Source organism: Dipodomys spectabilis, unplaced genomic scaffold (genome assembly GCF_019054845.1).
Source record: "Dipodomys spectabilis isolate Male_0828 unplaced genomic scaffold, ASM1905484v1 ptg000039l, whole genome shotgun sequence".
NCBI classification, from domain to species: domain Eukaryota; kingdom Metazoa; phylum Chordata; class Mammalia; order Rodentia; family Heteromyidae; genus Dipodomys; species Dipodomys spectabilis.
This window is the reverse complement of record NW_024870716.1, coordinates 3,563,008-3,580,107: the sequence shown is the minus strand read 5'-3', so window position 1 is coordinate 3,580,107 and position 17,100 is coordinate 3,563,008. Positions and strand designations below refer to the sequence as shown.

The 17,100-nt window shown below is 36.3% G+C and overlaps 1 protein-coding gene across 5 annotated transcripts in view; it reads right to left on the bottom strand.

Moving 5' to 3' along the window:
- Scaf11 (SR-related CTD associated factor 11) overlaps positions 1-17,100 on the bottom strand; it is a 69,867-nt gene that overhangs the window by 3,679 nt on the left and 49,088 nt on the right. For 4 of the 5 annotated variants that reach the window (XR_006147138.1, XM_042677550.1, XM_042677552.1 and 1 more), the window contains exons 6-12: positions 16,706-16,767; positions 8,692-8,750; positions 8,446-8,552; positions 6,561-6,662; positions 5,240-5,346; positions 2,188-4,893; positions 958-1,304 (exon numbers count right to left, since the gene is read on the bottom strand). Coding sequence is in view for 4 of the 5 variants with exons in the window: in XM_042677550.1 (XP_042533484.1) it covers positions 958-1,304; positions 2,188-4,893; positions 5,240-5,346; positions 6,561-6,662; positions 8,446-8,552; positions 8,692-8,750; positions 16,706-16,767 (3,490 nt within the window). In the remaining variant the exon portion in view is untranslated. Of the gene's footprint in view, positions 1-957; positions 1,305-2,187; positions 4,894-5,236; positions 5,347-6,560; positions 6,663-8,445; positions 8,553-8,691; positions 8,751-16,705; positions 16,768-17,100 lie in introns of all 5 variants that reach the window. The other variant, XM_042677551.1, reaches the window with a different exon arrangement.

Below are 17,100 nucleotides of genomic sequence, written 5' to 3'. Positions count from 1 at the left end.
ACAAGGCCATACTAAAGCTACCAGCACAATTATGTTTATCACAGCATTATTTACCATAGTTAAGCTATGGAACAAACCCAGATGCCCCTCAGTAGATGCATGGATCAAGAAAATGTGATATATGGGTGTGTGTACACACAATGGAATTCTATGCCTCCATCAGAAGAATGACACCTCCCCATTTGTTAGAAAATGGAAAGACTTGGAAAAAATTATATTAAGTGAAGTAAGCCAGGCCCAAAGAAACATAGGTCCCATGGTTTCTCTTATTTGCAATAACTAGTATATGTCTAAGACAAGCAGAAAAAGGTCAAAAGCTATGTACATATGATCACATAAGATGATGCTAAATGAACCCCAAGATAGGGACACAAGAGGTTTTATCTTTCTTGATGTTGTTTCTAATGTATTTATAATGTATTATGTGAGTTTTTTTGTTTCTTTTGTATGTTCTTCCCTCATGTGTACAACTCCTGTTTTCACTGTATTTGATCCTGGTGCCCTGCATCTTGTATATACATTTTTCTAATTTGGGGAGGGGAAGCGAAATAACAAAATGCTGAAACAAGGATATAGATTGATGTACAAGACACTATGTTGAAAAGGAACTTTACAATTTGTGGAGGGAGGGAGAATTTGGGGAGGTGGGGAGGGAAGGGATGGTAGGAGAAAAACAAAGAGGAGGTAACAATGTTGGATAGGAAATGTACTCATTACCTTACTCATGTAACTGTAACCCTCTGTTTCTTTACAATGAAAAATATATACTAAAAAGAAAATGGAAACTTAAAAAAAAAAAGAAATAGAGGTTAAAAAATGACAATCAACTGGATCAGGTGGGATTTATGTAATCAAATAAACAACTATTTCTGAAGGAAACCCCTTTTTCGAACGTTTGTCCCTAACAGCTAAACATTCATAACAATTGTTATTAAATTTGAACTATTAAAAACATACCTGCGACTGGTTTCCATCTGGGTGTGAAGCAATGTAGGTGACTTGTTGGGAGGGCGGGGGTGGGGGTGGGGGTGGGGGTGGTCCCTGAGTTACACTGGCAGTAGCAGCCACCTGCATGAGAGGCACTCCTGTGTGGAGATGCAAGGGTAGCTGAGGATGCATGTTAAATGGACTTCGTTGGAGGTTCATCAAAGGGGCATGAACACCCATTGGATATGGAAAGATATTCATTGGCTGGTGTTGTGCATTCATCTGTTGCGGAATTACGTTCATTTGTGGCTGCATCATATTTATAGGCAGCTGAGAACTGTCAACTTGTTGATTTGTTTGGTCTTTTAGGTTAGAATCTAATCAGAAGAAAAAAATCATATTACAAATCTCTAACAGAAAAGCAAACTACTACTAGTAGTAGTAAAATACCAACCACTAACAGACCCAGTACACCAAACCTCTACTTTTGCTAAAGTCATTCCTACAAAATTTACCTAATTTTCTAACCAAAAGAAAATATTCAGAATTATTTTAAAGAATAAATTCACACTACAACATACATCAACATTAGCAAAGAATTAGTTTAAGAAATTACTAGTTTGAAAAATATTTTATAAAATTTAACTGGTTAATAAGGCCAATTTTTAGTATTTTAATAGCCTGTTCTCATGAAATGTTTTTAACAAGAAAACAACAAGGAAAGATAATCATAATTAGTGATTATTGTTGTCTGACAACAATGACCAGTAAAAATACAAATATTCATATCTGAAATACATAAAATAGAAGTTAAATCCTACTGATGAACATTCCAAACTCTTCTACTGTAGCAAATAACACGTAACAAACAACCTTTGGCAAAAATAGAAGTAAAGGTGGGGTTAAAAAATATTTACATGCTGGGGCTGGGAAGGTGGCCCAGTGGTAGAGTGCTTGCCTTGCATGCATGAGGCCATGGGTTCAACTCCTCAGCACCACATAAGCAGAAAAAGCCGGAAGTGGTGCTGTGACTCAAGTGGTAGAGCGCTAGCCTTGAGTTCAGGCCCCACAAGCAACAAAAAAATAAATAAATAAAAATATTTACATGCATATATGTTATGTATCTATGTACTTATATAGACATTTTGTAAATGAAGTTCCAGTTTTACACTGTAAAAATTACAAATAGGGATCTCAATTCATGTAAGATATTAACTTAAAATATTTCTTGAAGTAAAACATCAATAGAAAATACATTACCCTGTTCAGTTGTTTCTTCTTCTTGTCTCATCCATCCAGACTGTGAACCTGAAGAATTCCTCCCACGCCGTGAATAATAGTTCTGTACATCTACTGGCAAATTCTTTCTCACAGCCCAACTAGATGCAGATGTCCATCCTGACCTATCTGCTGGCGTATCAAAGGAAAACTCTTGCTCATTTTTCCTCTTGTAGGGCTGCTGTTCCATATACTTGAAAGAATCATTCCCTGAACTATTTGAATTACCTGAGAGGGGTTTTCGGTTCTGCCACCTATTTTCATTTTGATCTGTATAAGCAAAACTACCTCTGTATGTGCCTCTGCCTCGGTTACCTCTACCACGGTTAGATACCCAACTCGAACCAAAGTTTTTATTCCAAGAATTCCCTGAATTTTCATTTCTATTTTCTTCCCAGTGGGAATCTTTTAACTTTTCTGGATTTCTGGTCCTTGGGTCAGGTCCAGAATTTATTTTTTCTGTTACCCAACTGGGACAATCATTTCTACATTTGTCAACAGAATTTGGATCGTCAGTATCTAAACTGACATCACTCTTTTCTTTTCTTGTATTTTCATTCTGTTTCTCCGGGTCATTCTTCCTGTAACGGTCACTTCCTCGTGGGCACCTCCAACCATCAGTTGTCCATCTTTCCTTCCACCGAGGAGAGTAACTATCTCTCTCATTTCTGCCAAAAGATGAACTTTTACTTTTTGTTCTCGATCTTGATGGTGATCTAGAACGAGATCTGGACCTAGACCACCTTCTGGTTCTCCTTTCTCGCTCTCGTTCTCGATCTCGCTCTCTCCTCTGTCCATCTCTATCACTTTCTCTTTCTCTGCTCCGGGACCTAGACTTTTCTTTTGAGGCATCTTTCACTCTTGACTGAGATCTTCGATTCTCTCTAGAAGTATCTCTTCTTGGGGATGGTGATTCAGATTTTTTACTTTCCCTGGTGCTATCTCTTTTTGGAGATCTTGACTGAGTGCGCCTCTTTTCTCTTGTCATATCTTTTCTTGGGGACTGGGAGCGAGATTTTCTCCGTCCCCTAGCAGATTCTTTCTTAGGAGAGGGTGATAGAGACTTTTTGCTTTCTTTTCCAGTTTCTCTCTTAGGAGATGGAGACTGAGATCTCTTCTTTTCTTGGGTGGCATCTTTGTTGGGAGACCAAGTAGTAGATGGAGAATGAAATCTAGACTTCCGGGTACGAGGCTTTTTGGTTTTATCTATGGGATCTATTGGGTTTTCAGATGGTTGAGATATTGTTTCAACCTTTACGTTTGTAGGATCAGATGATGTCTGATTAGTTTCAGAACTGTGTGTCACAGAATCTTCACTCAACAGTTTGGAGTCAATATTCACAGATGATTCAATTTCAGATTCATTTTGGTCACTGCAAAATGAATCACACTCCATAGGTATCATTTCATTATTGTCCTCACTAAAATGCATCTCGATCTGTTCAATGGGTGTCTGAAGCAACTTCACAGAATTAGGATGCTCAACTGGAGATTCAGTCTTTTCTTTTAAAGATTTGTCTGATTGGATATTATTTCTTTCAGAGTCTTGACTACTACTCATGCTTTCATTTTCTGAAGTATTGCAGGTGGCAGTCATTTCTGCATTTTCAGTTTCAACATTCCCAAGTAACTCAATCTCTGAGCTTTCAATAGATTTTTTATCTACTGTCTGTGTAATTTCACCCTCTGAACATTCTAACTTAGGGCTCTCTACAATCTCTTCTGTTTTCACTGCAGAATCCTTATAATCACTAGTTTCTACTGAGAGATTATCCACTAATTTTTCTTCACTGATCACTGACTCTGAATTCTCAGGAATTCCATCTTGGGAATTAGATACTGCTTGGTATACTTCAGCTCTGGATCCTGAACATGGAAGCAAATCATTTGGAGGATGATCTGCACATGTACCTGCCTTCACCTCTGATTCTGAAGATCGAAAAACCTGATCATGATTTTCTAATGGATCACTTTCTTTTTCAAAAATATCTTTAGAAACCTCATTTTCTAAACATAAAACTTTACCCTCTATACCTGTATTCTCAAGTTTTTCAATTCCTTCCTCCTCTCCAACAAGCACAGAAGTATCTTGATTACAAGATTTTGAATCTGAAGATTCTAATTTTTCCTCTGAATCATGATTCTCAGTATGTTCCTCATTTTCTCCTGTTTGTTCATCACAACTTTCCAAGCAAACAGACAACTGGTTTTCTACATCTGTTTGCAAGGAACAAACATTACTACTTTCTACATCTGATTGTTGCTCTTTCTCTAATACAGGTGGTGTGTCAGACTCTGTTATTTCTTCCTCCACTGAATCACTAGAAGATGTTTTTTCAGAGGAAGGCACGGACCTCCGAAGTTTCTTTTTCAGTAAAGGTGGTTTTCTTCCTCTCCTAACAGACTTACGTTTTGGAGCCTGTCTTCTTTGCTTTTCTGACTCAATTGGAGAGGAAACACTTTCAGAAGGAATATTGTTACCTGGAGCATCACACCCAGAATTACTTGATACAGGGGATTTCTGAGTCTGACTAACAGTCTCAGCTCTTGTGTTACGTGTAGATCTCCTTGTAGGAGTTGTGGTTGTAGGTTTTCGTCTTGATCCTCTAGTGTTTGATGATCCAGAAGTTTGTTTTTTTTCATCTCCTTCTTGGGTATGTGCTAATGTATAACCTTTGCAAGAAGTACCTGACAATGTTGGGAAAAAAATAACATCAAATTTTTGATGTTTCATTATAGTTCATTTTAGCATAACAAGTATGATGCAGTGAAACAAAAATACTGTGAGAGTGAAACTACAAGTATATCGCTACATCAATAGTATGAAGAGCATTCAGCCCTTTAAAAATAGTATGGCATTATGAATAGTATTGTGTGTATATTCTAGTTGCAATAATTTGTCACTGGCCAATTATTTAAAGAAGTATCTAAGTTACAACAACTTATTTCACATTTTTCTAGATCAACACATTTACAAGTTAACTAAAAGTTAAAGTTAACTTTTAAAATAGGAAAGTATTTTTACAAACTTTACCGAAATTTTCTAATGACATAGAATTAGTTGGAAAAATACTTCTTGGCAACACAGAAGAGATGAGAGGAAGGACTTCTGGTCCAACATTCCAAGGTACAAAACCAACTCTGAAAATAAAGATAAATTGCAGATTACCTGAAAATGTGTACTAACTATAAACAAAAAAAATCCTCTTAAAAGCATTCATATTCTGTTAAACTAAAGGCAAAAAGAGATGAAAGAAAACTATAGATGTTTTTCTCTTTCAAATAATTTAATATTTTGTCAAGGTTTTGTTTTAGTGTTTGCTATTCTAAAAAAAAATCTTCAATGTATATAACCCGACCCAATGCTATTCTAAAAAATTTCAGTGTATAACCCAACATAAAATAAAAAAGTTTAAGTGTAGAGTTGTGGGATGTTTATGTAACCAGCACCCAGCCAAGAAACAGAACAGAAAGCTTTCTTGTATTCCTATGTACTACCCTTCTTTTCAAGATAAGTAGTTAACTTTTTCTTTTTTGCATTAAGTGAGCTTTAAACTCAGGGCTCAGTTAGGCAGCTTGCTTGGTTATGGCTGGTGATCTATCATGTCTCCAAGCCGGTATTTTTGTTGACTACCTGTAGATACTTCTTGAGTAGCTAGGATAACAGGCATGAGCCACCAGCACGTGACTAAGTATCAAACTAATTTTTATTGCTATAGTACATTTTTGAACCCTTGATGTGAGGATGGCTCCTCAAAGTTCTGAGGGTCTTGATGGACAGGAACCCTGAAATTTCCTGTATTCAAACTCAATCCATTTCTCAAGGTCCATTACGTTATTTATGTATGGTCAATTTAGGTCTCCTAATAAAAGACTACTTCATTAAATATCAAGTAAGATTCTTAAATAGGAGAAAAGTAGAAAAACAATGTGCAAATATGCCTGAAACTGTGTCAGTAGCTTCAGGACTTAACCAAGAAGGGAAGGACTACACTGCAAACAGTTGTGAATGCTAGAACAGAGCAGGGACATCATGAAAGAGCTACTTAGTAGAGTATGTTTCGGAATAGACATAAACACTGCTTCAGCAGACAGTGGATAGGTAAAACTACACTGGGGAAAAATGAAAAGACAGCAAGTCTGAATACTGTTACTGTGAATCTATAATGTAAACAATATGCTTATCATAAATATTCTTTACTTGCCAAAGGATCTTTCAAAACTGTTATCTTCATTAGGCATTTCAACACTGAAGGTTACACAAAAATTCCTCGTAATGATATGAAATAAAGTACCCTTTTACTTACGTACAATGATATCCTGCTTTTATATTAACATGCAAACATTTCTTTTACCTTACAATTCCAGGTAATGTACCAGGAAACCACGACAATTCCAGTTCTTGTCTCTTCTGAGTAATCAATGCACTGATTTCACTGACTTCTATAAATTCTGTACTGAAAGATAAATTTATAACTTCATCAGAATTTCAAAAATTAAAAATTTACAATAACAAGGATATATCAAGAAAAGGAGCAAATTTTACAACTAGCAGAATGAATTATATTTATTTTAAAAAACCTTTCTTCTTATGTAAACTTAAAATAATCCTATCTCTAAAACAATACAGAATGTTCAACAGAAATCAAAATGTTTAATTGAATCCTGAAACTAATGCTTGAGTTTTTAATCCCTTTATTTTCCTCTTATCCAAGTACTATAGCTTCAACTCAGTGCCTTATATCCCTGCTCAGTTTGATTGCTCACTGCTGGCCCTCTACTTCTTGAGACATACCTCCAGCTCCTACTGTTTTTCTGAGAAATTATGTCACTATGTACACAGCTCGGGTGGCTTAGAACTTGCTATCTTCCTGCCTTAGTCTTTGGGTCCGGTCAGAGGGCCTGAACTCTGGGCCTGGGTGCTGTCCCTCAGTTCTTCAGCTCAAGGCTAGAGCTCTACCACTTGAGCCACATAGCGCCACTTCTGGTTTTTTTTTTCTTTTTGCTTATGTGGTGCTAAGGAATCGAACCCAGGGCCTCAGGCATGCAAGGCAAGTGCTCTACCACTGAGCCACCTTCCCAGCCTGCTGCCTTAGTCTTTGAAATGCTGAAAACTAGATGTGTTTTACCACATTTGGTTTAAGTGACATAATTTTTAATAGCCAACTATGACTAGGAACTGTAATAGTAAGAGAAATCTAAAGTGACAGTTTCCCATTTTAAACTAGGTATAAGGTAACAGAGAAAAATAAAGGTGGATATGGTTACTACAACCAAAAATGGACATATTTCAGCTTTTGAAAAAACTAATGATAGAACTATTTCTTTGGAACTTTGCCAAACTTTAAAATTAAATTACACAATCTATTCTATCTTTATGGGTTCAACTATGTGATTTCTAAGATCTTAATCTTCAAATTCAAACAAATAGCTACCCATTATATTCATACAAGTTACTAGTGATTCAAAGTCACTAAAGATTAAGATAGGGTGCTTAAATTTGTTCCAAAAATGATTCTTAATGAAGCAGTACCCCTACAATTTAACAAATAGCCCACTTCCCTCATCATATAAGAAGACTGTGTTGAACACTAAGTGTCCATGTTCAAACTAGGGTTTGAACTCACGAGTCCCATGCTCATTACTTCAGCTATACTACCAGTACTTTGGGTTTTTATTATTTTTCAGACAGTCTCCTTTAGCCACAATCAGCCAGGATTATGATCCACCTACTTATACTTCCTTCAGAGACTCTATCTTCCCAATTTCCATGTCTTGACAAGCTAAAATTATAACTCAGCCACCAACTGAACAATTTTTAATAATAAAACAAAATCTACTTGTACAGGTAGGAACTAAATAATGGAGACACTCAGAAAATCAGCTTTCTAGGGCTGGGAAATGTGGCTTAGTGATAGTGCTTGCCTAGCATGCATGAAACCCTGGATTCAATTCCTTAGCACCACATAAATAGAAAAAGCCAGAAGTGGCACTGTGGCTCAAGAGGTAGAGTACTAGCCTTGAGCAAAAGAAACTAAGGGACAGTGCCCAGCCCCTGAGTTCAAGCCATAGGACGTGCAAAAACAAAAAAACAGGCTTTCTCTTTGAGAGAGCTAGTAGTCTGTTTTCCAAAAGTTTTCATAATTTTTATTGAGACCATATTATAAATTTCTACCAAACGTAATTTATAATTAAAATATCAAGTATAAGCAGCATAAATGAAAAGTAGAAAATACTAACCAGTAAGCTCTACAGGTGAAAGAATCTCCAGTGTGACTACTAAAAGAACACATACTGGAGAAAAAATTTCTGAAGCAATGGCTTGTACACTGATTTGATCTTCGAGGCTAGAAATGTAAAAGGCAGTTAGTGGAACAGAAAACAAATATATCTAATATTTACAACATAGTTACAACAACATACTTTTATATATCTCAAGCAATCACCACAGTGTTATTATCTAATAAAGAAATACTTTCAACAAACCTTATCTATCTTTATTGCTGCATTTTTCTGTCCTCCTGTTTTACTGTTTGAAGATTTTCCTGTACAAAAACAAAAAAGATTTGGTTACTCTGTCTTAATTTTTACTTAAAAAGACTGAAAACCTGTGATACTTGAAAGAGAAAGTTAAAACAACTTTTCTGCTGGGCTCAGGTAGCTCACGCATGTAATCCTAGCTACTCAGGAGGCTGAGATCTGAGGATCATGGTTCAAAGCCAGCCAAGGCAGAAAAGTCCGTGAGACTCCTATCTCCAATAGACCACCAGAAAACCAGAAGTGGTGCTATGGCTCAAGTGGTAGAGCGCTCACCTTGAGCTGAAGAGTTGAGGGACAGCACCCAGGCCCAGAGTTCAAGCCCTACAACTGACCAAAAACAAAACAACAACAACAAAAAAAAACAACTTTTCTACTTCATATCATTTTTTTCCCCCAAAAAAAGCTAATTTTACCTCATTAAGCTACAGAAACAAAGAAAAATTTAAAAGACACAAAACAGAGGAAGCTCTTCTGCTCAGGGCATGATCATTAAATCACATTAACATTTTCACCTACCTCATACAAACAGCCTATAGCAAATTATGACATATACAATCATCAGTAAAATATATTTCATATTTCTTTTCCACCTATACCTCTCATCCCAAGTAGAACCTAATTGAGGGAAACATGAGGCCATTAGCCTTTGTTCACCATAAACAAGCCAACGATAGATACCACCTTCAAGTAAATACTCCTTCAATGGAGAATAAACTAGTAGTACTGGTGGAAAAGTGATTGTGTGTATTTATTTTTTATTGGTGCCAGTCCTGAGCGCTATTCCTGAGCTTTTGTGCTCAAGGCTAGCATGTTCTACCATGGCTCCATTTCTGGCTGGTTGGTGATTAATTGAAAGTCTCACAGACTTTCCTGTCCAGGTTGGCTTTATAAATCAGAATCCTAGCATCTCAGCCTCCTAACTAGCTAGGATTGAAGGTATGAGACACTGGTCCTGGCTGGAAACATTGCTATTACAGCAATATTGTTGGCTCAATTGCTTATGCTTGTTTTCTTTAAATATAAAAAATTTAAATATAGAATATTTATAAGAGATTTCCACGTATACTATCACATTAAGAAAGATAAAGGAAGCAAGGCACCAGTGTCTCACATTTCTAATCCTACTCAGAAAGCTAGGACCCAGGCTTGAGGTTCAAAGCCAGCCTGGGCAGGAACGTCCGTGAGACTCTTATCTCCAATTAACCATCAAAAAGCTTGAAGTGAAGATGTGGTTTCAAGTGATAAGAGTGCTAGCCTTGAGCAAAAAATCTCAGTCAGTGCCCAAGGCCCCAAATTCAAGCTCCTAAACAGGCCTCAAGAAGGAAAGAAGGTTGAACAAGTTTGCATTACCATCAACAGAATATTATTTTCCCTTTTGGCTGCATCCTCACTAGCATGTTATCACTTGTTTTCTTGATAATGGCTATTCTAACTGGGGTGAGGTAAAATCTCAATGTAGTTTTCATTTGCACTTCCTTTACGGCAGCCAGAGAATGTTCAGATGTTGAGCATTTTTTCATGTGTCTATTGGCCATTTTTATTTCTTCTAAGAAGACTCTCAGCACATTAGCCATTTATTAATTGGGTTGTTGGTTTTTTGGAGGCTTATTTTTCTGTATATTCTGGATATTTAGCACTAATAAGTAGCTGGTCAAAATCTTCTCCCATTCTGTAGGCTGTCTTTTTAGCTTGTGGGCTATGTCCTTTGCTATGTAGACACTTTTTAGTTGGAGAAGACATCCCATTTATCAAGTGTGTCTTTGATTTGCTGTGCTTCTAGATCTTTACTCAGAAAGTTTCTACTTGTGCCCAGGAATCCTAATGTTTCCTCTCATCTTTCCTGTAACAGTTTTATAGTTTCGGGTCTTACATTGAATTATTTGATACATTTTGAGTTGATGCGGGTGCAAGGTGAAATATTAGGAGCTAATTTCGGTTTTGTTTTTTTTTTTTTGGTCGGTCGTGGGGCTTGAACTCTGGGCCTGGGCGCTGTCCCTCAGCTCTTCAGCTCAAGGCGAGCGCTCTACCACTTGAGTTACAGCGCCACTTCTGGTTTTCTGGTGGTTTATTGGAGATAGGAGTCTCACGGTCTCTCCTGCCCGGGCTGGCTTTGAACCGCGATCCTCAGATCTCAGCCTCCTGAGTAGCTAGGATTACAGGCGTGAGCCACCAGCGCCCAGCTAATTTCGGTTTTTTACATATGGAAATCTAGCTTTGCCAGCATCATTTGTTGAAGAGGTTATCTTTCTCCAGGCTATGCTTTTTACTCCCTTACCGAATATTAAATAGCCGTAGGTCTGTGGATTTATTTCTGGGTCTTCTATTCTATTCCTTTGGTCTTCAGGCCTGTTTTTGTGCCAGTAACAAGCTGTTTTCATTACTATGGTTCTGTAATAGAGTTTGAAGTTTGGTATTGTTATTCCTGCAAAATTATTCTGTCTGCTAAGGGTTGCATTTGCTATCTGGGGTCTTTTGTTGGTGGGAATATAAACTTGTTCAATCATTCTGGAAAGCAGTGTGGAAGGTCCTCAAAAAATTAAAACATACAACTACCCTATGATCTAGCACTTCCAACCCTGGGCATTAACCTGAAAGATTACGAACCAGTATACTGTAAAGCCACTAGCACAACCAGGCTTATTGCAGCCAAGGTATGGAATCAGTCCATATGTCCCACATTGGATGAATGGATCAAGAAAATGTGGTGTATATGTATATGTGTATCTATGTATATATACACATACAAACATATATAAAATGGAATTTTATTCATCCATTAGAAAGACACTGTACTATTTATAAAAGAAACAGAAAGACCTGGAAAAAATTATGTTAAGTGAAGTAAGTCAGGCCCAGAGAGACAGAGGATACATGTTTTCCCTTATATGTGGAAGCTAGATTTAGCTTATCAACTTATAAGTAAATATGTTGGGTGGTATATAAGCAACATAAGTAAATATGTTATATAAGTATATATAAGTAACTTATAAGTAAATATGTTGGGTGTATACAAATGTATTAACAAATAAAGTAGATTCAAGGGAGAACTCAAAACAGTGCAATTTCTTAGAAAGGCAAACGCAAAGTTCAGCAAAATAAAATACCAGGAAGCAGATACTCCAAAGGAGTGAGGTGGGATGGAAGAGAAAAGATGAATAAAGAGAAAAAGAGCGGAAGAATGCAGTCAAGAATCCAATGGATATCCTACAAAATTAAGAAGACTGAGGGGTGGGTGGGAGGAAGATGGGATGGGAAGAGGAATCAAAGGAAGAGGCTACAATGCTTGATAAGAAATGTACTCATTATCTTGCTTATGTAATTGTAAACCCTCTGTACAGTATTTTCACAATTAAAAAAAGAAGACTGAGGGAAGGGTGGGTAGAGGAATGGGTGAGAATATTGAAATGGGTGACATTAATCAAGATATATTGCTTGTATTTATAGGCTGCTTTGTTAAATGGCAACTCCTTTGTAAAACTACAAAAAGAAATCAAAATTAAAAACAAAGTTTAAAAAGGAAACAGGAAAGGGAAAGGAGATAAATTCTAAAAATATAGTTTCTATCAATATCTTTATAGATTAAGCCTCTGTTATTAGTGATCTTAATTTGTGAATATCCTATATGGTCCATAATAAACTGCTACTGGTACTATTACCTCCTCAAAACTCTGGAAAAAGTCTAACATGAAAACAAAAACTATTCTTCAGACTTCAACCATGCTTGCTTCCCAAAGTGTTTATTGATTTTCCCCAAAATAAATCACATTGATTCCTTAGAAAGCCTATTCTCCTGCTGTGTGTAGTGGCACATGCCAGTCATCTCTGTACTTAAGAGGAAAAGCAAGATGATTACTGAGTTCCAAGCTACCCTAAGATACATGGAAAGACTTTATCTAAAAAACAAACAAACAAACAAACAAGCAAAAAAACCTAAAAAAAAAAATGAAGAGGATTTAAGAAAAAGTGAGATTTCCTTCTACAATAAAATCTTGGCATTTTTAGTCTTCATCCTTTTACTCCAGCTGGTAGTAAGAGTACTTCTTAATAATAAATAGAATTCTAATTTCCATTTAAGCTACGATATAGTGGCTGATTGTGCAGAGCTATTATCCATTCCTCACATTACAATTGCAACAAAAGTAATTATACATTGGGGTAGAGAAGGTGGCTGAGTTTCAAGAACTTACCATTGTACTTTTTAATGTATATTGAAATGATGATACAGTAGACTTTCATATATGTAGACACATGGTTCCAAGGAGACCACCAGTGAGGAAAACCTGTGCATCTTTAGGATGCAGACAGTTCAAGGCTATTCTGATGCTTTACTATTTTTCCTCTAACTGCTACCCAACTTCCACTAAAGACATGCTTCCTTTTCAATAAATCTCAACTTTTTGCTTTATCACCTAAGCACATGTATCCACTTTGGCTTTGGAGGACTGCCATAACTTTTACTTTTGATCTCAAATTCTAAATTTATTTTATTTATTTTTTTTGGGGGGTCTGGTTGTGGGGCCTGAACTCTGGGCCTGAGTGCTGTCCCTCAGCTCTTCAGCTCAAGGCTAGTGCTCTACCACTTGAGCCACAGCGCCACTTCCGGCTTTTTTCTTTTTGCTTATGTGGTGCTGAGGAATCGATCCCAGGGCCTCATGTAGGCAAGGCAAGCGCTCTACCACTGAGCCACCTTCCCAGCCCCCAACTTCTAAATTTTTAGTGGTGCATTAGGGCATGGTTTGCTTTTGAAAAGGTTTATTTTTCACAAAATTAAGGGCAGGTTCAGATCACATGATTCAAACATAACTGGCTATACACGTAACTGACAGCTTCTCTATGTCCAGTGAACTGCAATGTAAATACAAGCATTTAAAATTTTTGTTTTTTTAACTTTCTTTTTATTGACCTGGTCAAAACTTCGTATAGTTTATCTGTAAATAAGACAAATCTACTGTACAATGATTTTTTTAAATTCCTTAGCAAACCCAAGAGTAATAATGCTTGGTAGGTACACAAGTATATTTTTAGGAACAATCATTTTTGTTCAGCTAAAGACAAATTGCTGTGCTGTGGTTACACAGTGATTTTTGTGACCTAAACAAGCTCAGTTGTTTTGGTTCACTCAATACTTAATAACTATATACTGTTTACATACTATTCTTTTATTTGAAAGCCTTTCCTAGAAAGCTATTATTAGACCAAATGCTCTATAAAAAGAACTGTTTTCTGGTCAACAGCCAGTACTATGTACAGAGCAGCACCAGTGGTAACTTAAAAATACTGAAGATCAGTAAACTTCTCTAGATTTGTTTCCTAGAAAGAGCTCACAACTCTACCAATTTAAATAGTAATAGTTTTTTTTAATTTAAATTTTCTAAAAGTAATGCATGTACATTGTTTAAGATGAACAGCACCTTTTAGGTCTATAAAAAACAACACAGACCTACTCTTGGCTTCTACATACCAAAAATATTCATCAGACACAGGGACCTGCAATCCTAGCTATTCACACCTACAATCCTAGCTACTCAGGAGGCTGAGATCTGAGGATCACATTAGAGGCCAGCATGAGCAGGAAAGTTTGAGATACTTATCTCCAATTAATCACCAAAAAACTGGAAATGGAACTATGGCTCAAGTGGTAGAGGGTCAGCCTTGAGCAAAAATGCTAACGGAGAGGACTCAGGCCAAATTCAGTATCAGCACCAAATAATGAAACAAAAACAAAAACAAATTTCATCTAATATGTATCTCTATTCATTAACAACACCCTTACGTTTTCCAGTTTCAAATATGTGCTTTTTTTAATATGACAGAAAAAGTATTTTAATACCACTACTCTACCTATTCCCTTTGCTACCCATACTCTGTATTAACCTACTTCAACACTGGAGATAGCAACATCATTAAGTATATAAACATTAATCACATCTGAACTATAAACTGGCTTACAATTATTTCTCCTATATAACTTTTACTTTTTCCTAAACGTTAATAATTGTCTTATTTTCTCTTTCCTTTTTTCTATAGTATCCACAATTCTTTTAGCTTTCTTTACAAGATAAGTATAAATCTCCTTAGATACACATCAACTTATCCATCAAGTTAGTTCCCTACTTTCTAGACATCTCCTAGCTACAACAGTCAATCTGGACAGGACTCTGCCATTATTCTCTGGTCTTTTTAATTGGTTGGAACTTATTCTCCAAATTTCACATAGCTCCTATACTTTATCCAGTAGAACTGAGAAAGAGTACATAGAATCTAGGATTAGGATCCAGTTACCCTTAGACTTCTAGAATTTTATTAAGTACTTGATGTATAGTTCTTTTCCCATTAGTAGACATATTATTTCTTTTTATAGCCTACCATGCTAGAAAATATTCCTTAGGGGTTTTGTTTTTTGTCTTTTTTTTACAGTGCTGAGGTTGAACTCAAGGGCTCATTTGAACCAGTCTCCCTTCCCTTTTCCTTTAGTTTGTTTTTAGATAAGAATCAGGCTTTTTTTTTTTACCCTAAGTAACCATCCAGCCTCTACCTTTCAAAGAACTGGGATTAGAGGCAAGATCCATCACTCATAGTTTGTTTTCTCAAATAGGGTCTTGATAATTTTTTGTCTTTGTTAGCCTAGAAACAATGTTTCTATATAGGCTTTCTCCTTAGTTGGTATTATAGAACTATACCAACATACCAACCTTTATGTCCCATTTGAAAATAACTTCCTACCTTTTATTTCCCCCTCCTATTGGAGTATTAATGTCCAGTATATAACCTTTTAAAACAAATATTCTACAGTCTCTAGACTTCAGAAATCTAAGATTTCTCTAAGCTTCTCTTCTACCCATGCTGATTTTCTTTCTTTTTAAACTGATCCTGGTGCTTGAACATAGGGCCTGGGCATTGCCCCTGAGCCACTCAGTGCTCAAGGCTAGTGCTCTACCACTTGAGTCACAGCATTACTTCTGGCTTTTTCTGAATAGTTTATTGGAGTTAAGAGTTTCACTGACTTTCTTGCCCAAGGCTCCTTGCCCAAACCTCCATCCTCAGATCTCAGCTTCCTGAGTAGCAGCTAGGCGTCTGGCCCCTGCTGAATTTTTTAAATTCCACAATAACTTTTCATCTCTAAAGCTTTTGTATGTATGTGCCAGTCCTTGAGCTTCAACTCAATGTGCTTTAACTACCAGAATCACAGCTTTCAGCTTTTTTACTGGTTAACTGGAGATAAAAGTCTCTTGGATTTTTCTACATGGGCTGGCTTCGAACCACAATCTTCATATCTCTATCTACTACATAACTAAGATTATGGGCATGAGCTACTGGTACCCAGGTGAAACCTTCCGTAGAAGAATTTTTTCCTTTTCATCACTGATAAGTACCTTTGCCTCTACGGCCATTCATCTCCTTTGAAAGTTGTTCCCTATTTCCTATAATTGGGCTTATCCCATTGCGTTCCTCAAAAAGCTAAGTATGTTAGAGGTGCTCCGTTTTCAAATAAAGCTTCAAATTAAAAGTATAGCTGGAGGATAAGCCACAACTGCCTCTGAAAATTGTTTATTAGTCACCGATTTCCCTTAGTTACTTCTTAAAGAGTTACTGGCTCACAGGTATTTTCCTATCTTCATTAAGGGATTCCACACTAATTAGTGGAGTAAGACCACAATGTAGGTTACTAAATACTGATTAATCAGGAAACACTTTACACACACACACACACACACACACACACACACACACACACACAAAACTCTATCTCTTTCTCTCTCTAAGCTAAACAAAAAGAAAAAAGAATGGCAGGTACAGCATACAGGATGCCACAAAAGTAAAATTTACAGGATATAATGTGCACGGCTCTGAAGAGTTCTTTGCTTGACTATTTTCCAATTCAAACTATTTTAATGAGACCTCTGGCATGACTACTACACTGAAACTCAAAAAAAGAACATATAAGCAAAAGATCACTTACTATACATCATCTTCAAGTCATAAAATCTTGAAGTTAATAAATCTTCTCTAATGGCCTTTTTTCTGTAAATATCAATAAAGATTTGAAAGATTTAAAAGAAACTGTATTGTTTACATATTTTCAATTCACTTCATCATAATGAAATTTATTTACTCTTCCTAAAGACCAGCAAATGGTTTAAATATTATTCAGAACTTATGAAATATTATAATGCTAAGAAAAATTTTAATATATGAGTTATACCATCTCAGTCTTGAAACAATAATGCTTTGCTTAATCATAACCAAACCATATAGAAGTCTTATTTTTTTAAAGCTAAAGTCTTATTTTTTTTTTAAGCTATTCTAAAGTTCTAGGAGTCCAAATACAGTGCCTCACATTTGTAATTCCAGCTG